The sequence below is a fragment of the Apostichopus japonicus genome, chromosome 8 (assembly GCF_037975245.1).
Source record: "Apostichopus japonicus isolate 1M-3 chromosome 8, ASM3797524v1, whole genome shotgun sequence".
In the NCBI taxonomy this organism is placed as follows: Eukaryota; Metazoa; Echinodermata; class Holothuroidea; order Aspidochirotida; family Stichopodidae; genus Apostichopus; species Apostichopus japonicus.
The window spans coordinates 13048386-13074413 of NC_092568.1; the positions used below are offsets into that span (position 1 = coordinate 13048386).

At 36.4% G+C, this 26028-nt stretch overlaps 1 protein-coding gene across 8 annotated transcripts in view; it reads left to right on the plus strand.

Moving 5' to 3' along the window:
- The window catches only part of LOC139970463 (uncharacterized), a 168319-nt gene that overhangs the window by 124830 nt on the left and 17461 nt on the right, over positions 1–26028 (plus strand). For 7 of the 8 annotated variants that reach the window (XR_011794153.1, XM_071976196.1, XM_071976198.1 and 4 more), the window contains 2 exons: positions 9740–9929; positions 25228–25431. Coding sequence is in view for 7 of the 8 variants with exons in the window: in XM_071976196.1 (XP_071832297.1) it covers positions 9740–9929; positions 25228–25431 (394 nt within the window). In the remaining variant the exon portion in view is untranslated. Of the gene's footprint in view, positions 1–7839; positions 7996–9739; positions 9930–25227; positions 25432–26028 lie in introns of those variants that run through there. The other variant, XM_071976201.1, reaches the window with a different exon arrangement.

Below are 26028 nucleotides of genomic sequence, written 5' to 3' on the forward strand. Positions count from 1 at the left end.
AAAGAGAAGAGCTTAAGTAAACTATTACCAACGCATCAGCTCAAGATGGACGTGGGGCCCTAAACAAATAGGTATGACTAGCCAGGAGAAGAGATAGCAAAAATTGTCATCCATCAGTCACAGCTAATTACTACAGATGGAACTGACAAATGCCTTTGTAAACTCTTCGGGGAAGAATTTTCTCCTGGGTTAATCTCAGAGAGTGTCCACGCATTGCCTACGACGAAGTGATTTATAGTGCACGTTACAATCGTAACAGTATCCTCGGAACAAATAAGTTCCATTATCTTTCAAAATCTTGCAGAGTTGTTTTAAAATTGATTTTTCTTTTTCAATATCTTGTGACTCATTCTTTCATTAACACTGATTGGTCATAACAACTTGCTTATATTTTTGTACTCCTCAAGTTAAACAAGGCTGGATTGTTGACGGCTGGTTTACATGTTACCGTGGTAATGCTTCAATAAATCCAGAGAGTAAATGAAAAAATTGGCGCAGCGTCGAAGCCATGTTGTGATCAAAGTCAAACAGCCTGCCATCGTAATGGTACAAATCATTCCGTGGTTTCATTTTGACTCGATGAAAGTAGCTTTTAATGTGTATCATGTGAGTAGGTTTTGTTAGTCGTTAAATCTCCAAGCGGGGTAGAAGAGTCCCTGTTATGTCATAATCACCAATAGTTGAAAGTCATCATTTTGTCATTAGCGACTGTTTTTGATATACAAGGATGACTTTTTGATTTCTTCTACTTGTTGCTGGTGATGGTATAGTGCAGTGTCTACTTGTGATAGCACATTGTACTGCCCTCTATATTTGGTTTCCCTCAGAATTTTTGAAAGGTAGCTGTAAGCGGAAGCTAGCACTCCTTCTCAGGGAGTAATAATTTATGACGACATGTTAAATTCTACTATTGCAGTTAAGCTACTTGATTTTACAAACTTCACAAACTGCCCTCTTCTGAACTAAATCCTGTAAAGGGCTCACATAGCTCAAGTACATAGGTCTTGACAAGTGGAAAATCAAGAATGTTCCTGTCCCATTAGTTGACAAAACTCACACCCTGAGAAGGTTAAATATAAATACCGAATCCTTATAAAACAGACGATTCCGTTTGCACAATGCTAGCAAGGTATTTAATATGCAATGCCAACAGGTCTATGTCAAAGTTCAAACTAGCATTTAACAATGAAGAGAAGAGGTTATAATCAAATATATTCGTTACTCCAAAAGAAACCTTCATTTGTCGAAAAGGAGAGTGGCTTTGTTTGGATTATTGCAATCTCATTTTGAGTAAATAATCCGTTAATCATTTGGCTAACTTGCAGACCAAACATAAAAAGCTGATTGAACTTTAGGTTTCTTCACTTTGCCATTTTGTGTACTATTTTAGCAATTTCCCCCATCGTGGAAAGACATGAATATTTTTCAGAAGATGTTCAACCATCTTTCATTTTAAATTATGATTGGCAATACCCTGAATTTTGCCATGTCTTTTCTTTTCTTTTTTTTGGTCAATCTTATTGATGAAAGGGTCTTTGTCCTTTAAAACTGACATGGTACACTTTAGAAAGAGTTCATATGTAAAATATCATGTGTTATGGAAAAGCTTTGACGTCTATTGAAGCGATTAGGGTACTCAGCATGGTATAGGTTTGGGCGATTAATAAGCCCTTGGAATAGCATAGGCATATCAGCATTCTTTCTTAATTGACGATCTAGCTCTTTGATTACATATTTAATTCCTTCTCCCTGTGTTAATGCTTAGCTAAGTGTTAAGATTGACAGGCCAGAGGTAGAAGGTAGCCTTGTCAATAGAAATGAGAATACAGTCAATATAAAACAACTCATGAAGTATGTCAACTAGATGACGAGCAATTAAACTCTGATCAAAGATCTGTCACGACTTATTTATGCGACACTGATCGTTAACAACCGTGAGCAAAGAACGAGAAGAAGTTAAAATCATAACTAAAAATTTGTCTTTATGAAATATAGTCCTGAAGAAAAGACAAAAACAGACCGGTGGAAAGTTTTTATGAAAATTGGTCATCCTGTGATTGGTTAATGTACTGTGGAAATGTAATTTAGTCTGCACTTTTTTTTAGCCATGTTGAACAAAAGAGAATTGCATGTCAATTAAGTATTGAGCTGTTAATAATAAAAAGTGACAAACTGATTCAAATCATTTGCAAGTACTTTAACTGTTTGTTACGACGCATGGACAGACTCATCACAAATGTGTTGGTTTCTTAGAGTAGAAGTGACGTCAAGTGAAGTAGAGGAAAATTTGTAGAGTAGATCTGGAATAGACAGCAATATGGAGAGACAGCAATATGGAGTCATAAATATAGCATGCTAGTAACAGCATTAAGTAACAGCTAGTAACACATACTAGTACCCCATGTAGTGTAGCACATGTAGTAGCACATGCACTACTAGTAGCACTAGTAGCTATAGTAGCACAGCTAGTTACACATGCTAGTAACAGCATGCTAGTAACAGTATTAATAAATGAAAGCAGTGTGGAGAGAAGTCATGAATATAGCACGCTAGTAACAGCATTCATAATGAAGTTGATTTAATTTACATCAGAATCCATCTCGTATGTACATTCCCACAATAAATATTGTTAGTGTCATGAAAGATGTTCAGCAAAGCAAGAGCAAATATCAATACTGAATATAGGCATGCTGCACATTCATAACAGATATACTATGCTTTTAGCATATAATTTGTCATTGTCACTCACAATTTCATGTAGCTTGTAGTTTGAAATGTTAGTGTGTATGGTAATCATCATTACACTATGGGAGTATGGGTATTGCACATCCCATACCCATACCATACCACTTATTTACAGGACATGTTTTCTGCTTTCACATGTTTATAAGTATGCCAAATTAAGCAACTAAAATGATCAGTTGTACGTTACCCAAACATACATCAATGTAATGATTATTAAATTTGAATATACAAGTACCTGTGATAAGGCCATTCGTTTTCTAGGTTGGTGGAGGGAGGGGGTTGGAAATTGTTGTTGACACCATCGTTGACAACATTTCAGCTACATATGTTGAGTGTGATTGGTATTGTCTATTGTATTTGACCATACCAACTTAGTTTACTATTTGACTGTACTATATTTCTGACTTAAGATCATCTTCATCCATAAGAATTAATAAGAAGGTAAGTAAGCAGCAGTCTTTATGACTCCAGAAGTTTTTGTCAAATTTAATGTTATGAAATGCAAAAGTGGTCAAATCACATAGATTAGTTAGAATGAAGGATGAATATCAGTTTCATGGTTTGATAAAAATGATGGTTTGAAAAAAAGGTTGAAACTGAACAGAACATACAGCTTATAATTATCCATCTCAGACCTCCTGAATCTCAACTGTTTCAGTTTCCTCTCCCCATACTCTCTCCCCCCCCCCCCCTCCTAGCTGTCAACCTCTAAGAGCTCTATACTTTAAAGAGGACATAGTTCCTCATAGCAAGAGGATGTCAGGCACCTTTCAGCAGAGAACTATTTGAATACTGACTGTGTACTGTTTCAACTCATGTCCTGTGGGGAATGGCTTGGCAAACAAATACTCCACACACATACCCCTGAAGAGTTACTTAATTGGAAAGGTCATCCCCAATTGAAATCTTTCCGTGACTGGTGGAAACTGAAATGAATTTTACATCAATCTGGGAAGAGATTTCTTATACTTTTAATATCATGGAGCATCCTTTAAGTTTTGTCATGAGATTGTACTCAACCAAGCTGAAAAAGATGTCTACAGTGAGGATTATTACCAATCCAAGACTTTGGTCTAGCCCTCGCGGACAGGGAAGGTATAGTTAATTGTTTCCAAAAGTCGAGGCAGTGAGTGATAGAAGAGGTTTCTCGATATCCAGGAGGATGGTGCACACAGCAGGATCGTCTCCAACGAGGCCCTCGAGTGGGTCCAATTATAAAATACAAATGTCAGTAATGAGATACACAAAGTATTTCCTTTTGCCAAACGATGATCGCCAAGCGAGCATATTCTGTTAGTGTAGTAGTGTAGCTATTTTTATCATGGGATGGTTGTTTAAGTACAACTCTTTATTGATGTTTCCTGCTGAGGATGCAAATAGCATAGCATTCGACAAACTGATGTTCATTTCTGTAATAAATAGGGGTGGGGGGGGGGGGAGTTCTCTCAGAAAAAAAGAGTAAGATACATGAGGATTGGTTATCTGTATGTCTTCATTTATCAGTATCTACCATCTTGAAAAGTGACTTGATTAAACTTTAAAAGGATGGAAGAAGTAATCATGCTATCAGTTCAGATCTTGTGTGTTACCTCATAATTAAGTTGTGTGTGTTATGGTATCCACTGTTTATTTACAAGAGGTGTCAAGTGCACTAATTCTTAAAACAGTTAATACAGCAAAGACCTATCTCCAATCAGGCAAGCTCCTCTACGATCACATTTTTTTTTTATCCAGTTTCCTTCAGCAAATTCCGTTTTCCTTGACAGTATTTCCAGTAGACTTGTTCCTTTGAAACCCTACAAATCCCCCTCTTGATATCTGAACAATATCAACTACGACAATTGACTGCACAAGGATGGGAAATATTGGTGTGAAGAGGCTGTTTACAACAAAAGTGTTTTCTAAACGTTATCCCTCTTGTGATTGGAGACTAGGACACTGTTAATTCATTCAAACCTCAAGTGGGGTTACTCTAATACCTCAAGAGAAGGCTTAGGGCTACTAGAGTGATCCATTCATTGTTAAGAACAACAAGGGAGAATAGGAATCAATGTAGTCCAGGATTTCTCATCTCTTAATGCTTTTAAAGTCATGAATGGATCAGGGAGGTGTGTTACTGACAAGCCAACCACGATTTGAAAGAGTCCCTTCCGTACCAATTACTGATTCATTGTGGCCCTTTATCCTGTGTGGCCTCGCCTTGAAACCTATGATACCCTCATGGTAAAAGGATCACTGGAAATAATGCAATTACATTTAAGCTTTTATTTATAAGCTACCTTCCTCTCAGTGTCTTTTTTCTTAGGCTTCCTATTCAAGAATTAGTGTAGTAAAGACTGATATAACCTAAATTGATTCCTTATGGCCATGAGTAAGCCAATTTTACAAACGCTTTTCAACCTAAGCCAGAATTACACTATTATAAAGCTCGCAGCAGACCCATTATGAATGGATCTGAGCTTTTGTTAGATTTAATGAACAGAAAACTTGAAATGATTGCTTAGTTGGCATGGCTAGTATCAGTGCATACAGCTGATACAGTTAATGTGTTTGTTCAGTACACCTCAATATAATTGATTGCCTGGTTATTACCCATTAGCAGTTAATAAGTTGTAGCCAATAAGTCAGGATGAGACCCATAATTGATAGGTTTGTTCTCAAGTTCAGCTGCGCTTTTCAAACCATTTCTGTATCTTTAGGAGCAGGCTCATCCATCTTCAGTCTCTCATTTCCATCACCGTCGCCCGACATGTTACAGATGATGTCTGCCGATACTTGTACAGGAAATGTCTCTGGAGTACCTACTTATCCTCTGACATTCTCTCTAACCTTTGAGGCAAAATATGAAGACAGGATTAGAAAAGTGTGCATGGATGCAAGCTAAAGAGGGACATTTTCTGCCCAACCCTACCCCTCCCCCCCCCCCCATCGTTGATACATATAAGTTTATGAATGCCAGAATATTAACATTGCATGAGACAAAAATTCATACATAAACCCGTTTCAGCAACGTTCAGAACAAAATTAGCTTTTGTTAAAGCTTACTGTCAACATCATACTCAATACGTAGTAAGTTCAAATCAGATGTGATGTAAGTGTGATCATGTGATGTAAGCTATGCACCTCATATCTAAAATGATAAAGGAACGACACTCTTAGGCAACTATCCGCCCCAAACCCCCCCCCCCCCCCTTCCTGAGTTCTTGTCAATATAATATTCACCCTCAAATTATTAGCTCCCTAAAATATGTAACCATATTGTTACAGCATATGTGTAAAATGTCTCTTTGTTAGTGATTCTTGTAAGCCTTTGGCTATTCAGCCCATCTTGTATTTATCTGCCCCATCAACCATGAACATACAGGAGTGCATAAATAGTTTACATGCAGCAGTAATGGTCAATTTGATTCAGTGCATGGCATTAACAAGTGGGCTTGCCAACCTTGTGCCTCTCTTCCTGCCAAAATGTTGACTGTAGAAAAAGTGCATGGCCTTTATTAGGGAAAATGTGGATGTAGCTCATATTAAATTAATTTAATTAAATGCATGTTGGGCTACTCTCGACCACTGGGCAGGAAAGGTCATTTAGAGGTCACTACAGGTCATTATTTGAAATTTTTCAAAATGTATCTCCTCTTTCCCAGAAGAACACATATTCTTGAAAGTTGGTCATAATGTTTCTTTGGGTAGTACTTGTTTTGGGTGTACAAGCACTTTTGGAGCCAATGTCATCTAAGGTAATTAGATGTCAAAACATGGAAATCTTTTAAGCAGTGTGTGAAGTGATCTTGAATGCTCATTCATTTGCATTAACTCAAAGTTTGAGTTATGACACCATTGGTGCTCTAGTTTTCTGCATTGACTTTGAATAACGTTGTAACAGCAGTGAAGTTCATGTTTGGGAGTGGGGACGAAAAGGAGTTCTTTGTTCAATCATAAGGTCCCGAGTATGTCGTCCAGTTACAGAGTTGTTGACAATTCATAATTATGGATGTTAAAAAAAATATGAATCTAAGAGACTGACTTCAGTCTTAGCTTGCGGCTTTGATAAGCCAATTATGGCTTCTTCGCGAGTTCCTGCTTACAGGAGGATCTAAAATATCCATGAATAACTCTGTGCCATTCATGGATCCGCATGCAGCAGTACAGCTTATGCTAATTACATGATGGGATTTGTGTTGTGATTGTGGTCGATCAAGTGAATGGTGTTTCTGTTAGTGTCATGCAACAATGATCACAAAGGATTTTAGAAGGAGTGATCGCAGACAGTAATTAAGTTGAGTCTAGCCCTTGTTCAGATTGTTTTCAGTATTGTCATATTATGGTCACTTATGTTCAAACAAATTTCTGTTGCAACCTTCAGCACATTTAAAGCATTACCCTTTTGATGTGGTATTGAATGCTTTACTGTCAATACATAATCTCAACTTTTGTGGGAATTTTCCTTGAAAATATTTGAAAACAGAATTAAGGTACAAATTGAGGGATATTGATGAAAGTAAAGCATACCTACCTAGTCTCTCCAAGATGTTTGGATAGATTCATATGATATTCTTCTCCATGGGTTTATTTGGTCATCCAAATGTTTGGGTAAAGACTTAAGGATTTCGTATGACGTTATAGGGTAAAGACTAAAGGATTTTGTATGATGTTATAGGTGTTGAAGAGTTCCATCTATCGTCAGAAGGTCTACGGTACATTTGCCATGAAAATCAATGGATGAAGCAGAGTAATCTCACTGCTTTTTCTGGGATGAGTTGTTTTCTACGTAATCAGCTTAATTGATGGAGCGTCAATAGCCGATGATGACAAGTTGGTGTGCAAACTCAATAGGATAAATGACTTAGGTCTAAAAGCATGTGGATGCTTCCCTAGTGGGTCTCTTTTAATCAGAGTCAATACTTGGATTTCAACCACAAAGCCTCCTCCCTTGGTTTTCACTGTGACTCTCAGTTTGAATAGCTGTGACCAATATAGCAGTTGAAATTCCCTGGACGTGACTGGCAGCTGTCAGTCACGACCCCTAATCCAGCAGTTCTCTCTCCTATTCAGAGGATATGGGGGGTTTGTCAATGGGATCTGTTACAGACAGTGACTGCTTTGCCTCAGCTGACTCAGCAGCAACAAAACAAGTAGGCCAGGGACTGTAGGTTCCCATTTGTGATGTGCATTCGCTGTGATGATATTGGATGGAGTATTTGTACATATGGATCTTTACAGAACCTTTAGGATTTGTGATGTTCTCTCAGAGTAAGGAATCAAAAGCTTATATTTTTCATTGATCCTTTTTTCACCTTCAATGTACTTTTGCTCTCATTTTTTTTATTTTAATAATTGTGATCCAAATTTCTGCTTTTACCGTTGTTGTTTTCTTTTGGGAATAATGAGTGTTGATTGGCCTGGTTTATTTGTTTTTTATCTCTGACCTGGATTTGATATTTCTGTAACACAGCTGCATTGTTCTACTTTGTTTGGCTATACTAAGATTACTCATCTGATTTCCCAGAGCAGTTATTAAATTGTTTTTTTTTTTTCAAATGATGTACATTGATGCTTTTCTCTGTTATTGTTGTTTCTATCAAATTGTCCCAGAGGTGGTGTATTGTTGATACAGGATGGAACTTTCACATTCATTCTGCTTTCAAAGTTTTGTGCTTAAGTCTCCATTTCTCAGAATTTTAATCAAAAGAAAAGAGAAGAAACCCACTATCATCCTATATGTCGCTAGTTTGCATCATATCAACCCCCTGGGCCCTCCCTCCCCCACAATGTAAGGAATTAAATCTGGGATTGGGGCACTGCCATTTTGTAAACTTGTGATTTCATAGAGCCACAAGTTAGTACAATGTTGAACTCTCCCTCAGTTTTTATTTTCCTATTTGTAGGTGAATGCAAACAGTATTCAAAGTAAACAAATATATACCAGTATAAGGTCAAGATGCTGAACAAATTTTGAAATTATTTTGTTGGTAGAGCACAGGATAGCTATTCTAAGGCTGTATGTTTAGAAGTAATTTGAAGTAATTTCTTCTCTAATAAATCTACTTCAAATTACTTCAAATTAACTAGTGATAATTGGAAGTTTGAAACCTTTACATTGATGAAAGTAATTTGCATTTTGGTCTTCTATCTTTTGAGTTTGAGAATGCAAGTGTGTTGTAAATATCAGTGGTGTTGTAAATACACTGTGGGTATGTGCTACTGTTGGTACACTGCCGATACCCAGTATGTTGAGTATAATAATGAAATATTGATTGCGTTTGCAACTTACGGATAAGAGTGAGACGTTTCCGCTGAAGCGGTACATTCTCTTGTACTATTGCATAAATGAAATTCATTGTTTTTGGAATTAAGCTGTTAAAATACCTTTCATCATAACAAGGTCAAATACACTAAACATAGTTCACTCCCTGTAGTGCATATCACTCAACCCAGCAAAGCTGTGATATTTTGTTCCTCTTTTAGCTTATAAAAAACAGCTGCTGGTAACCAAATCCTGTTGCTTAAATCTCAAGGTCCATCACAATTGGTGATGCTTCCGATTTAACACCGCCCAATTAAGTACATTCTGATGAAATACATTGTAAGGTACCACATAGTTACCAATACCATCCTCTGGTGGAAATTTGAGTAGAGTTAAAATAGTTAGGGCAAGCCATCAGTGTATTCTTCAACATAATTATTTCTGATGAACACTGCAGTATGTCATGCAACTCACTGCTCCTCGCAGCTGTTTCTAACCCCAAATGCTTGTTTTTTGAAACTGCATCATACACTTGGAAGCAATATTTGATAATAAAAACTAATAAGAGCTTCAGATTAGTTATCCATTTAAAAGAAAGCTTTTCACTCTTATGTAACGAATGATTGATTAGTACTTGAGATGATTAAAGTGAACAGGTTAATGATATGTCATCAGTTCTCTTGTGGATGTTAATGAATATACATATATATATATGTATATATAATTGGCAATATTTTACTCTTTCTACAGGGCTGCACAGAAGCTTAACCTGAGTTCAAAAAAGAAGAGGAAACAGGAAGAGCCTTTACCGCCACCAGCTCCTGACCCTCCACCATTTCCAACCAACTTTTCAGACATCATCAGACTGACACCGCCTCCTCCACCACCGTCTCTCCTCAAAAATGTTGGAAGGGTGAAAGAAAACCCTGGAGTTGGAAAGGTTTGTTTCTTTCAAGTTTCTCTTTTCTATAGCGGTGCAAAATATTACATGGTTCGCTCTATCTAGCCTTCTTTTGTGTCGCATTGTAACTTCAAGGGGAAGTGGAGAATGTGTAAAGTAATGTCTGCATTTCTACTAATATTCCAAACCACTATACATGCTACATTAGTGTATGCAATATAACAACCTGTAGAACAGTGTGAAGAAAATAAAGAACATTGAACTAACATAGTATAAATTTGAAAAGACATGACATCAGTACGGTGCTTTGTTTCGGTTTTCGATTAGTCAATTCTCCTTTTACACGAGAAAACTTAAATTTAAGGTCATCCATATTCACAACTATTCTAGAAGAACTTTAACAAGCATATAACTCCCTATGTAGAAGCATTTTCCTTCTCAGAGACATTTTATTACAGCGTAAGACTTGTTTAGTTTCCTCGATGTCTTTGAATAATTTGGTTGGTCAAAACCCCCAAGATAAAACACTGTAAGAATTATCAGTACCTTTTAGCATGCGAAAGTTCAGTGATGACTGATATGGGCAGTTTTCTATGATTTGTTGCAAAGTTAGTGACATTAACTCTTTGCTGTTAAGTGACTGGTCCGTTGCTCATCCTTATTTCATATTTACTTTCAAGCATTACTTTCTCATTATTTGTCATTATTCACATATATATCGAAATTTCACAAAATAAAACAATTTTTGTTTGTCACTATTATACACACCTGCATTCCTGACCAGAGACACAGTCTGGGACTTGCTTTACGTCACTACCGATGTCAATTACACTTTTTCAACTATTTGCATTTTCCTATCTGTATCCTTTTATTTTCTTCCTCTATTGGTATTTGTTTTTGACTGTTTACTTTATTTACTTTGGAAATTTTTATCACAAATCCTTGCCATCTGCCACCAGCCTTTTGCTTTTCTTAGTTCAATGTTGGCCTTAATCGTGTGCATAATGCATTAAACTAGCTGGCTGAGTCATACCATTATGCACTTTATCTTGAACGGCCTTACTAGTGTTGTTGACAGGATCACACTAGTCAAATAGCTGAATAAACTTGTTTTTTTGTTGTATTTTGATGATGAAGAAAAGAAATGAAGGCTTCTCAAATCTGATCAGAGAAGAAAAACAGCATGCAGACAGTTTTGAAAAATTAATAGTACATGATATTTGTTGACGTACTATTGTATATAGGGGATAGAATAGAACTTTATTAAGTGCTTGCTTAGTCTTTTCAATGATGTTTGTAGGTAGAAGAGTTGTCGAATGAGACAGAACCAATTTCTCTAAAAACATCTGGATTAAAAAGAAACAAAACGTGGACAGTGGCCAAAATTATGAAAATCCCTGTAAGCGTGCGTACTCAAAAGTGCAGTATTGCATGTTGAATCTCATCTTTGGTCAGTAGCTGCCCCTAATTATTGAATACCAGCTAGAAAATGGTATTGGTAGTTAAAGTTGTCAAAATCATTCAGAATAAAATAATAAAACTGTGTAGATATCTTTCTCACAATTCTTCAAGGGGCTGGCAACAGAATTGATTTGTAGCTCAGTCAGAATGTACATGCCATGACAGTGTATACGTCTATTTGGCTCGATATCACTCGGGTAATTTGGGCTGGATATTGGAAGCATTTGGCGTAACAATTATATAATTATGCACAATCCATATTGGTTACTTTATTGGCATATCCACTATCTTTGCAATGGGTTAAGTGAGCCAGAATCTTCAAATGTTCTGGGTTCTGACTTTATTCTTTGACAAATTTAATTCAGTTGCTGGACCAATCATGTTTCACTGTGTAATATATTTTATAGCAGAGGATCCAGGAAGCACCCCGGGCAGTTTGACTATAAACAACAATCTTTCTCTTCATATCTGACTTGTTGTGATTACCCCATCTATTCTAAGGTAGTCACTAGTCAGTCCTCTTTATTTTGATGATTAAATATTCATTAACCTGATCAATACGTAGAGTCTTCTATGATCAGCTTCATTAATTTAAAACAGGATGTTAGATCTAGTTGACTCCAAGTATATCTCCTCCCCAACATTGTCTTCTTCTTTGAGCAGGGATTGATTTCGTCCCCATGCCTGTATTGTCAGGCTCTGTCCATTAGATGGTTAATTCAGTTTATCTGTTTCCATAAGCTTTATTGACATCTAAGCCCCTCCTTATGTCACACCTTTGTGACAAGTAGAGCATCGATTTGGACATGGCTTGTTGGTAAACAAAGTTCATTTAGTTCATTGTTGGGAAGGGAATCGCCAATCAATAAAGACTTGACTACACCGTTGAGTGGCAAGAGGGTCATTACTTTAAATGGTTCATCAACAACCAGAGTAGTTAGTAGTTAAAGCAGCTGTGTGTTGAGTTAAAACCTTAAAGCTATCATTTTATTTCAATTATAGCTGCTGATAATGTGTTATATCTGTACAAAAAATGAAGAAGGATTGTTCCAAAAAGACCAGTTTTACGGAATTGGCTGATTACGTGCTCTTCTAGTACTCAGACAATTTTCCAAACAAGTCTGGTTTTAGAGCATGGGATGCTTTCTATTTCAACATTTGTGTCTTCTTGAAGGACAAAAGATCAGTTGTTGCTTGACTCCTGATACAACTGACAAAGAACTATGTGTAGAATGCAATATTTAATTCTTGATTCGGTCAAGATCACTCCTCCATCAGTAAGATCTTTTGTGACGTTTCCTGTGCATACTTGAGGGCAAATACGCCTAACGAGTACTAATTAATGCCAATGTCTATGGCACATTCATACCAAACATTTAAAATTTCTACCAACATTTTCTCATTAAAGGAAATCACTATGGAATGCAAACATTGAAATTCTTAGCGTTTGAGTATTGACAAAATGAATCAGTAAAAATCCAATTCTTCTTCGCTGAACATTAATGGTAGAGATATTATGGACTTTATTGTCAGGAAACTTCCTGGTTGTTTTGAATCGGTAACAGTGGCAACGTTTTCGTCAGTTTTTCATTCGAGTCGAGTGGCGTCTGGTATAAACCTGTCAATGAAGACCAACTGAAGCTGCCTCTGTCTCTCCTCAACTATTCATCTTGGTAGACCTGAAGGTCTTTCTCTAAAGTTATTGTCAGCTCATCCATGCATCACTGACAATACTATTCATTCGATTTGGTGAATAGATGAAAAAGAAGAGAGAAAATATAGTTTCTTTGAGTTAAGGAGATCATGACTAAGATTCTATATTGATATCTCAAAGGCTGAAGAGGATTGTTCTGGTGTCTTAAATTGTAGAGTTTTCATAAATAGGTTTGTGCATGTAATGGAGAACCGTTGGTAAAAGAGAGAGCAGCGAAGTATTTACGATGTGAGAGGATTGCCTGATATTGATACTTTTGAATTTGAATGTCTACAGGAAGGGGGAAGAGAACGTGACATGATTGAACGAAGCTGGTTACATCTCTGACAGAATGTAATAAAAGTAACAGAAATAATTTGTTGCCAAGTTTTTTTTAAATTGTTTCGGTATGATTGAATGAAAGTAGAAATGTAAGGGAGTGAACCAGTTTTTTGACAGGCACACTTCCCTGAAAAGAGCAAAGAAAGTGGTCTGAACAGTCAGTAATCCTATTAGATTGTAAAGCAAGTCAAATCTCTGCTTAAAATTAACATAATTTAATAAAGAGCAGGAGTTGGCTGAACCAAAGGTATTCTTAGATAAATTTATGCATTGTTACCTTAACAGTCTTTCCACATTTTGTTGGAGCATAAAAACAAGAAGTTTGCTGGCAATATTCAGTGCCATGTTTCTGTCTCTGTTACATGCAACAGGACCAGAGTAACCCCTCCCCGCATTCAGAAACCTGTAGCCAGCCCTCTGACCCTCCCATCTATCTCCTGTAGATAGGGTGGAGCAGAGGAAAGATTGCACTTTTGTTACATTTTTTAGAGTTGTTGAGCTGAAGTACATTTCAAGATTCAGCCATAGTTTTAAAATATCCTTCCAAGTTCTAGAAAACAGATTTGCTCATAATAATTATATTTAGAGAGAGAGATACAGCAGTGAAAATGCACAATGCAGACTGGTGAAAAAATACATTTTTTTGCAGGCCTTTTTGGAGGGCTTTAGGCACTGACCCATATGACATCAAAGCCTGTTTGCTAGGTTGGTATAGTTGGGCGGGGGCGGGGGAGGGGTGGTTTATTTATCATCATGTTTTATCTAGTTATATGCATTAGCTATTGGGGAATGACAGGATTTGTGGGGACATAGGGGAGGGATGTGGGGTTGGGTTACATTCTTTACTAAGAACTCCCAACGTGTATGACTAGTTTTGAAGTATGCGTTTGGTTTTGGTTTGATATTTTCAGCTGTATTTTGAAAGAAATATGAGAAAGTGCATCAGATCTTCATTTTTTCTTGCTCAGTTGTGGTCTTTTCTTGATCAACAAATGACGCTACCTCAGCAAATCTTCTTCTCGCCAAAAGTCCTCACAATATTACTTGCGATACTTGCAATGTGTTTGAAATGAAAAGAGAGGAAAATGAACAGTCAAGTTTGGTATAAATCAGTCTTTGGATGTTAAAAAGTGCTGACCATCTGTTGAGATGACTCGTGGTACTTGTCAAGATTGCTGCACTGGTGAAAAGGACAGATTTCATGACCAATTACGTAGCCAGTCTCTGGCTTTAATAATCCGAGGACATGCTGGATATGATTTCTGTCTATTACCACACACAGAGAAAGGCTTAAGTTCCCAAAACATCTGTCTACATGTTATCCAGGCAGAGTTGACGACAAGGAAGGAATCCTCGAGGGATCAGATAGGCGTCATTCCTAAACTTGACCTTCAGGGGACTTCTTTTCAACTTTTTTCATTGATTCACAAGAAAGATACATACATGTTCTACAGGAGAGCATAATATATGGATGGATGGTGGTGAATATTTTGTAACAGACATATTAATGTGTTAGTTTGTTTGCTTGCTTAATTGTTTTAGTACAAATAGCAAGTTCCATCTAAAAGTTGAGATTCTTAGTACCATAAGGTAGTATAGACAAACAGTTGGAAATATATCAAAGACAGTTTTAAACTTTTAAACAGCAAATTTAACTCATTGACCGGTGATTTACCTCCCACAGTCTTAGTATTGCAGCAATAAACTTTGTATAATGTCTACCCTGGATGGGTTTGTACATTTGTAGTACTAGTAACTTAGCAGATCTTCATACTGACAAACAAAAACTCTTACTTATAAAGATTTAGAGATCTGTATGTTCATTAAATTTGATGGATCATTTTCACATACTTGTTAGATATTGGACTGAATCACCACGAAGTACTGCGATAATGGGTTTTACACTGGATCAGGCAATTTAATGATGACCTTAGACAAATGTCATCACTAAACAGCACCAGCAGCTTTCCATTCTTTTGAATTTTCTGGTTGTTTTCTCGAAGATATCATAAGTTTTTTATATGCTATATCGAGTGCAGTGAATTGCACCCAAGGTTTTTTTGTTTCTACAAATGTTGGAATTGGGAGAGGATTTTCATGGCCGTATCTCCGTCTCCAGTCAGCTCAAGAACGCAAAGCTTCTAACAGTTATCTTCGTGATTCATCAACCAAAATTGATTTCAGAAGTGATGAAGTACAGGCTTGGATTGCACTTTTGGTGATTAGGTGACAAAGAAAATTGAGCCCTTCAAAGAGTATATACAGTATATGTAATTGCTGTATTTTGTAAAATGAGGGAAACCAGGCCGAGAAATTGCATGGTGCAATTAAGGGAAAGAAAACCTAAAATGTAATGTCAGGAAAAAGAAATAAAATGTCCACTAAGAGGTTGCAATAGTTTGTGTTTTAGTCGTTAGCACTCTTCACCATCAGCACAAACAAAAGTAGTCGGAATAAAAGGAAATTCTTAGTGAAAAACTGGAAATAATCCTGAGTAAGAATCTAAAAGTAACAAAAAACACATGCATTCATCTGGTTTAAACATGCCTAAAGTTTGACTGCAAGAACATTGCTTTATATTGCAATCATTTCCCTCCAATATGACTTCAAGTGAGGTACCTTTAAAGCTTGACGATTTTATGAAATAGAGCTCTTCTTCAAATTTTACATGTGCCCTAATTTTACTACGAAGTAACACTTCTCTTATGTCATATTCATGTACTACAGTTACTTTGTGTACTGCTGTTACCACAGTTACATACATGTGGTACAGTTATTGCCATATCATACCAGTGATATGTTCTTGTTAATAGTTTCTATTAATTACATTGTCCATTGTGTTATATTTTCTATATGGTTGGACCTTTCACTGTGATACTGTCATACTGTGAAGTAAATAATCTCTCTCTCTCCTCCCCCCCCCCTTCTATGTATTGTGCATTATTGATGTTCTGGCATCGTTAAAGGAACTCGGCCAGCTGCTTCCTTTCTCACTGCTGTTAAAAAATTTCATAAAAAACTGTAAAACACAAAAGAATAAATGTGCAATGTTCTCTCCACTTACAGACCTGCTGCTGCTGCTGTCCTCGTCTTTTTTAATTTTCTATCAACAGTAAAAAAGATGTAAGCAAAATAGGTATAAATTGGAACTTGCTCTAAATTTACTTGATGTGAACATTTTAGTGGGGCTGCTGCATCTTGATTTCTTCTGGCGCAATCCATTTCACTAAAGTATAAAACAAGACAAGCTAAGAGGAGGAGGAGGAGGATGAAGAGGCAGCAGCAAAAAGTGCAACGATCTGGAAAAAAGTAGAGTAGTTCATATATTTCAAGGCTGGAATCACTCGCTGCTTACTCATCACTTTAGAAGTTAGCCGACTAGTACTGTACAATGCTCTGCGTAGGGAATATGTATAGGAACTGCGGTAGCGTTAACATGTACTGAAAGCTCTCATTTTTCCATGTGATAGCGTATTTGCAAGGGATACGAAAACTCTGTGCTGAATCTGCAACGTGCATGCCGTTTCAAACCAATTTATTGATTGACAAAAATTTTATCTCAGATACTTGTTCTGCCAATGAAGTGTTAAATATTACACATGTTTACCGCAGCATTTAAAATGTCAGACAGATGTATAGACACACACCGATAAGAGTCAAGGTTGTGTGGTGGTTATGTACTTGAAAGAGGAAAAAAAGTATAAAATAGCAGATAAAACATGAAAGGAAAAATGGCCTTTTGCAGTTAGATGGATTAGTGAAAATGCAAATTTGTATTGTTAAAATGTAGACTTACTGTTATGCAAGTTATTATTTGTATCCATATTAGCATTTTAAACCCGAAAATACAGACACTTATGATCTTTGAAGCATCTAATTCATTCAACGAACTTAGGTTTTGAAAGACCATGAATTTTTTTTTTTTTTCTTAAGTGAACAATGTCCTAATCTTTCTACACTGATTTCAGAATGTTAATAATACTATATTAATCTTCGAAACTGGCCTTCACTTAACTATCTATTTATACACGCTTGTATAAAAGTTCGAAAGCAATTTTAAGATGCCAAGTGTAATTTTTTTTTTTAAATGCCTGTACATCGCTGTGAAACAAAGCCAAAAGTTTAATTCTGCAATTTAATCACTGTAGATTAATTGCATCACCTAGAATGTTTTGTAGCAGCAGTACTTCATGGTAACCCTTGGAGGATTACCAATAAACCTCAAATCCAACTCTCCCCTATGAAACTTGATTTGCTCAGTGGGTACACAAGGGGGCATCGAGTTACATACATCAAAACCAAATAGCAAATCGCTAATATCTGTTAAGGAAACTTGGGTTCTGAACCAGTCCTTTTCATCTTCCTTTTGTCAATTGTTGGTCTTTTGGAAACTCTTGGAAGTTAAAACGTGCTCAGAAATCAATAAAATCAGTAGAAATTTTGCTAGAAGAATTCTGCCGCAGGGCTAGTTACCGTCTGCAGTCAAGTGAACACGAGCGCTGAACGAAATCTGTCCTCGCACAAAAGACCTCGACATAGCCGCCTGCAAGCGGAGCGCAATTTCTCACTTCTTGAGTTTCACTTGGACATGCTAAATGATCAGATGTCATTTCCGTTGAGACAACTTTTCCAAGCATTGTTTCACTTTATGCTTATGACTCAGGTATCAATAAATCTAGTACTACCACCGATCTCGTGCTGGTTTCCATTTTATATACAGGTGGTAAGAGAAAAATGCGAAAGGGGAAAAGGGGAATGTTATGGTTTTATACAGGGTCATGAAGAAGGAGGCCTAACCCTCCCCTGAAGAGAGAAAGAGTGAGACAATGCAAAGTTTTTATATTTAGTAAATCTGAAGTAGAGAGTTTTCGGGATGATGCAGCATTACATCATCAAGGATTGCAGCAGTACTGCTTGGTCAATTGGCCATATATGTGAAGTGTAAATAATATGGTTTGTGAACATAGTTGGTACAATAATCTTCCATTTATGCGTAGTGAAAATTACATGCACTTTTTTTTTTCCTTTTTTGGTTCCTGGTATTAAACATTCCTTAATTATTATGTTATAACATAACAGCAGAGCAGTGCATTCAGCTTGTATAGTCCTGATTTAATTCAAATAATGAAAGTTTCTGGTTATATGCATTTCACCTGTGATTATTATATCTGATATTAAAATTGTGACGTACATGATCACATTTACTCCAAAGTCTCAAAATGCACTTGGAGATAGTACTTGAAGACTTTTGAAAAAGTAAAATATTGACCGATTGCACAACTATTAATACCAAACCAAAAAATAACGGTGAAGTCATTTATGTTTCAAGTGTGCTTTTCACAGGAGGGAAACCTGTAAGTTACCCTCAAATAAACGTGCAAATGATATTTCTGTTGAAAACTTTTCACTCTTGGCAAAACCATTCCATAAGATCAGTTTTCCCACCCTCTCAAAGGAGCACTTTAATCAAAAAGAGAAACAACTAAATGATATACATTGAAAAAGAAGATCCACTCAAGCAGGTTTCTTGACACACAATGTTGACATAACATTCTTGGTGGATTGTTTGTAAAATCTGTCAGATGGCTTTTCTGTCAATCATCTTATTAGAGAGTCATTCATCTCTTTTGGAAGTATTCATCTTCTGAAGGACTTCAAAGTATCTGAATCAATAGGGTTGGCCTCTCATCCAGAGAATTTAATCAACGAGAAAATTTTAACAAACGAATTTGTGCTTGATGCTGTATCAATATCCAGGATCCCCTGTCATTTTAAAGATGGATTCACTCCCGGGAGATTGAATTGTAACACACTTCATGATGATGTCACAGTTTTTCCTCAACAAGTGGAACTCTGCAATTAGATTTTAATAATGGAATTAGTCGTGTCTGGTTTATCGCCCCATTTTTTTCCCTTTCCTTACCTACTGTATAAACCAACACCACCGGTTTTGAAGCTTCATTACTCGTGAGTCATCGTGACCGCTGCTCATTTATCTTTAGTTAGCTCTGGCGAAAAGAATACAGCAACTTTGGAAATCAAGGATGAGGAAAATATGTCTGTGTTTGTTCAGTGAAGCAGATGGTTTTCAGGGAAGGTAAAAGAAAGGACGAATGACAAAGACGGAATAAAGCAAAGACGGTAGATTTATGCAGATTTATCACCATTGTAAAAGGATTTACAACTCATTCCGTTTTTTGTTTACTGTTTTTAAAGTTAATGACTATTGTCTTGAGTCATATATTGAGGAAATAAATTATGAGTAGTGTATCATCACCAGCCCAAATACATTGCAGGCAGTGATTATAGTACTTCAGAAGCAGGCACTATTGATGATGCTTACATGAGATCCTCGATATAATGATTTATGAAGTATGCTTCAATACAGAGGTACAGAAAGGCTGGTTACTACTGTAAACACACACAGTAGAGATTAATATGAATCAAGAAGGAATATATACATCTTAAAGAGTGATTTGGGTGTAACTTAAAGGAGAGACAACAAACCCAACCAGACTTCATAGGTCTATGTGATCGAGATTAACGTAATGAACCACTTACACGAACAGCTAAAAAGAAAAGCCCAGTTCCATGTGGGAGATATCAAGGGTTTAATGTTTGTCACACACAAGGCTCTCGACTTGTCTAATTCTGACATCATCAAATGTTTGGGGGTGGGGGGGTGGGGGGAGTAGGTTGTCCTTCACAGAGATGTCTGTCATATAAACTGAAATATGATGGTTTGGTTTTTTGTCCCCTTTAAGGAATGCTATAATACAGAAACAAAAATTCCAAAAGACCATTTAGCAAGATGTGTAAAGAAATTCAAACAGATGTACGTGATCAAATTTTACACACTGTCATTGAGACATAGTACTTTGAGGTGACTGTCAAATAAAATTAACTTCTAAACAAACTCATAATGTGACATGTAAACAACTGTAGGTGTGATGTGACTTCTAAAGAGACAGTCATAATGTGACCATTATACAATATTCATACATCTGTACATTGTATAGGTTATTCACATGATGATGGATATGATGGCACCAATGGTAAAAATGCTGGAGGGCCCTGTTTACTTGCCACATAAAAACCAACACAAAAGACCAACAAAAAGTGCTTTGTCAATACCTGTGGGTCAACCGAATGACCGTTTGGTCGTCCATCCTTCAGTTAGCATTACATACACATAACTTCTCATCAATTGCACAAGATTTTCAGCTTTTCCTTATTTCATATTTCATCAGCAGTAAGTCTCCTGTTAAGAGCACTAGAGACACTTTCAAATGGCTTTTTAGAGGGTGTTTATCTTGACACACATATGAATGGGCTGATATTTCCTTAAGTAGCCCATTAAGAGGGAGCCACTCACCTTACGTGTTTTCATTCAATGTGCATCAAGTACTATCCCCCAACGTGAGTCACATCAATTAGTTCATGCTTTTCTTGTTCCAAAAGTGCCCTTTTCTTTCCTTATCTTTTTTTTTTGGGGGGGGGGCCTTGGTTGTACTTTTTGTCTTCACGGTACGAAGGACACTGGTGCCTCCAAGGCATCTTAACAATCACGATACAAAAATTGACATATGTCTGCCCCATTTCTACCTGATTGCCAAGGGGGGAAGTCATCTACTTTTATTTTTAGGTAAAAATTTTGATAATTAACATGGATCTGTGTTGCCTCCTGGGAGACTTATTGGTAACAGCATTTTGTGGAAAAACACAATTTTTTCCCTTTTTAACTGTTTTTGCATCTTTGAAGTGCAAATATGATGTGACGCTATATCTGTCTTAGAAGCTATCGTCAGAGTCTGTAGAATGACTGAAGAGTATTAGACAAAGCGCGGCGCTGGGGAAGACCCTTGTGGTAAGGTGGAAGAACTCAGGTAGAATAATTGAAGGCTTTAAGCAGACTATATTTCATTGTCCATTAAGGGATGGAGAAGGCTTGAATTTTGATTAGATTTGGTCATCCCATTACTCACGCATCGACCATGAAAAATTCAAGGGATTCCCGTCTTTGCTTGGATTTGGATTCGAGCGAGACAACTGCATGATTAACCTTTGTTGTACTTTCAACGGTTGATGTCTTTGAAGCTTCTTTGAAGTGACAATTCATGCTTGAAGTTATTTTGGCTCAAGAGTTGTTAACCATATTGCAGTCAGTGGTGTATCATTACTAATTAATCATTCTGTTTGTCAAAGATTTCTAATCTTTCAGCCTTGCAAGTTATAACAAACAATGGCAAGAATCATTGCTCACTTAAATGCATGGGAAAGGAAATAAGCAATTAGGTTTATTCTTCTATTTTTTGTTTTTTATTGCATTTTGACGAGATGAGTCATAGAAATTTTTAAAAACATTTTGCAGAAAGCTGATATTGTAGATACTGACTTTGAGCTTTTTTTTTTTTTTTTTTTCATCAAACATAATTCTAATACTAAGATATGATCAACATTTTTGTGCCATTTACTCAGCGACTAGGTCAGTCACTACGAATATCTTACAAGCTGGTATTTCTACGTTTTAAGTTCGGTTACTAATTTGCCAAATGGAAAGGGAAATTTCATTTTGTCAACACGCATGTACAACATCAAACCTGTTGCAAGATGTATCAACTGTCAAAGTGTTGATTTCTCAAAGATAACTGGAGGAAGGAATAGAATGCAAATTTCACTAGGATGCTGCTAAGATTATATTTGTCTTTTACATGTCAAAAGTAAATTTACCTCTCAAGTATCTATTTTCAAAATCTCCCCTTATCTCTGGTCTCTTTCTCTCTGCCTCTCCTTTCTGTCGATAAGATAAGATTCTGTCAGTGCAAGTACACCACCTGTTGTGATGTGTCATTTAGCTGTTCTTTCCATTATCACTACTACCACCCCTGTTTGAACTTCCTCATTCCCCCCAGTTCTTCCTCAAGATCAAATATCTATTAGACATGCCTTCATGGAGGAACTAACAGGAGATGGAAAAAAATGCCAAGAATTAGCTCAAATCAAAGAGGTTGGTTTGTTATGGATGGAAAATATGCGGTAAAAATTTATGAATTTCCATTCTTGGACAGGAAACTAACCATTATCTTAGGCCGGAGGGTAGCTCATGTTACAGCATGTAACCCATCCATATTCCTAACTCTACCTCAAAGACTATCAGCAAGGAGACAAGTGCCTTACCCCAGACGCTGCTGCTCATAGAGAAAAGAAGACGACATTGAAATTTGATCATTCCAAGTATTCTAGAAGGAAGCAAACAGAGAAGGAGGAAGAGTCACACAGAGCCCACTCTGTTATACAATTATTATCAAAATCACAAATAAGAAAAGCAAAACATTTCTTTCATTTTATGGAAAGTGTTTGTTGTTGTCGTTGTTTAATACACCTGAAAGTGTGACGGGTAGCAGTAGTTTAATTGTATTAATTTAAATGCAGAGGAGGGCATATTACCAAGACAAGCAAGCAATAAATAGGAAATAAATACACTCAAAATAAATTTGATTTTGATATTTGTATTCCAATTTTTTTGTGTGCTGGGTGGGGTGGGGAGTAGTGGGATATGGAAATATATTTTTTAAGTAGTACCATTTCCCATGTAAGCCTGTACAACAGACGGTATGTTACTACTACTAAGTACTACAAAAGTGACATTTGAATAAAAAGGTTTTACATGGGGCTGCAATTTGTAGCTGATCATTGTGATCAGACAACAAAGTTTTTAATTTACTTCTCAACAAATTTATACATCAAATTGTATAAGACTGATTCACAGAGATGTATGATTTAGTTCTAAAAAGAGGATTATTCAATCTAGTGAAGATATTGAAACATTTGGCTTGCTGTTAGGCTTACTAGAATCAGCTAAGCAGACAGATGTGAACTATTAGTAACAACCTATGCTAATGAAGATGACTCAACTTATGTTGGTTGCAATCCAGTTAACAGTTTCAGGTTATTATTGGAAATCATCTGGATAATAATCTTACTTAAAGTAAACCCACTACCTCTTAAAATGCAAATGTTCTTACTTTTAATAACATCTCCCTTTACCCACTTAGTCCTACCATGGTTAGATCATGAGGTACACAGTGATATTAGTGCTTAATAAAGAAAAGATCATTAATATTGGGTAAGATGGATCATCTGATCAGAAAATCCTGTTCTTTTACACCACATACAAAAGAAAATGTAACATTGCCATTTGACTAAACTGTGTAGTTAATTTGAGGGAATTGCTCCAGACATCCTGATATTGTTGGAAAAGAAGCTGCATGCAGGTATAGTCTGCTAGCTTCAGATTCTAAACTGTTTTTTATTCATGAATACTTACCATTATATGCCCTAAGGGGTTCTAATACATCAAATACAAATAGACAATCACATGAAGCAACAAATGAGCTCGTTAAGAGACAAACAGCTTGCATCTAAGTATGGCATAACCAGATATGCATATTAGGGTTTATCAGCATGTTCGGTTGAGGGAGGCTCTTTAGTTTATATCAAATAACAGAAATCTTGTGTAGCTGTTTATACTTTATGCAAAATGTTGCATTTATGGATTTTGTTGTCAAATTTTTAGTAGCCCTTAGGCTCAATAGGTCATTAGGTCTAGCAGATCATTAATTCACTACTCAGACATGGGCAGACGGTTGGACCAGCTTTCATTCAAAGGACATTCATTTGCATTTTCTCTCTGTCCTTTTGATGTTCTGAGTGTTCTGAACAGCTCTTAAGAGAAGAAAACTGCTATCTGCTCTCTTGAACTTTAGAAACATTACAACAGTTAATATAGGTCTTTATTTGGAGGATTTTTGTAGTATTGATAATTTCATAGGCAAGTCAGTTATTTTATTATATAATTTATTCTCTTTTTTAGTATTTAACAAGTTCTCTTGTATACTACCTTTATTTCATTATGAAGTGTGTGCGCTCCTTCCCAGTTGTCGGACATTTTGGAATGTTTACACTACTTCTGTATAATGACAGAGGGGGTTTAAATACATATTAACACTTAATGACTTCAGTGATGACTTGTTCTAAATACCTTATCAGTTGTACCTTCTATCAGATCACACTTCAAATGTTGCAATTTGAGAGTCTGCAATGTAAGGATATGAATTAAGTGAAATATTTGTCTTTCCTCTTCCCAGCCTTTACAAATAAGCTTAAAGATTGTATAATGGTTGACCATGGATCTCAGGAGTGACATTTTTACCCCAAATGAGATTTTCATCATTCTCAGTAGTTCATGCTTGTCATTGTAAGGCAGGAAATGTTGTGTAAACACTTAACAATGCTTGAATAAGGTTTTGGCTATTTTAACATGTTTATCTCTTGGATCATTGTCAAGTCAAAAAATCTGACGACTTTTATACTTTACGAGAAATTCTAATCTATTGTTGCCATGACAACCATGATTAGATTGCATGAAAAGAAGAAAGGAATTTCTAAAACACCGATGTGGATGCTCCTTGTTTTTCTTATATCCTGTATGTAAAATTTTATGATCATCCATGTCATAATTAAGTGTAAAATTTCATGACAGTTTTTACAGCGCAATTTGCCATTGAAGTCATTCCATATTACTGAGGTTTTGATTTGTTAATAACATAAATGTCAAACCTGATATTTCAAGCCGTCAAGGCTTGGCTTGAGTTATACGGTGTCTTCAAGGAGCAGATCCAGAGTTTGAAATCATTGTTGACATTTGATGTCACCTTCACGCATGTATAGTGCTTTTATGTCAGTCGTTCATCAGGTATTCTTCCTTCCCTTAACACACTAAGCTCATGTTCTCATCAACACAGCCTATTGACCTTCATGTTTGTATTTTTGTCTTCACAGGTCAAAGTCATGCTCAAGTTAGTTCCATCAAGCAACCCCAACGACTCTTCATCATGTGTGACAGTGGACATCAAGAAAAAACAAGTGACCCTGTTCGACCCGACAGCACTGAGTGGCTTTGTTACTCCAGCCGGTCGACGAGCGGGTGTCGCAGCTCCTAAAATGTTTGCTTTCGACAACATCTTTGAGCAAGATGCGTCACAAGTAGGTTATCTCTTTCATCTAAACCATTTGAAATGACCACTCCAGACTAATCATGAAATAAGCTCTCTGTATGATGTCAGTTTTATACATTATTAAACTAAGTTGTTATGGCACTGAAGAGCCTCCTCAATCTCATACATTTATGTAGCAATTTTAACAAGACTCGTTATGCGTCGGGCTATGACTAACTGCTGCTGCCATTTCTTGAGTCATTTAAAGGCAAGAGAGAAATAAATTTAGTGCAAGAGATAGAAATCTCTTTAGAATGTGTAGTAACAGCATGTAATATTACAACAGAAGCAGATGTATTTTAGCATGTTTGTCACAGAGTGACATTTATAACGTGAGGGATATTTAGCGGAGAGCCAACTAATATCTCTGGATGTCAGCAACAGAGTGACAGTTGGTCATGTATAGAGACAGACAAATTATTACAAAAAATCTCTTTGATTGCTAAAAGTGAGGCAGTTGTTAGATGAATCATTAGTTCAGTTGAGGGTTTATTTTACAGTTTTAGAGGTAGTCTTTTATGATTAAGGGGTTGTGAAAGAAAGATGAATTGATATTATGACAGCCTATAAAAACCTGTTTCATTCT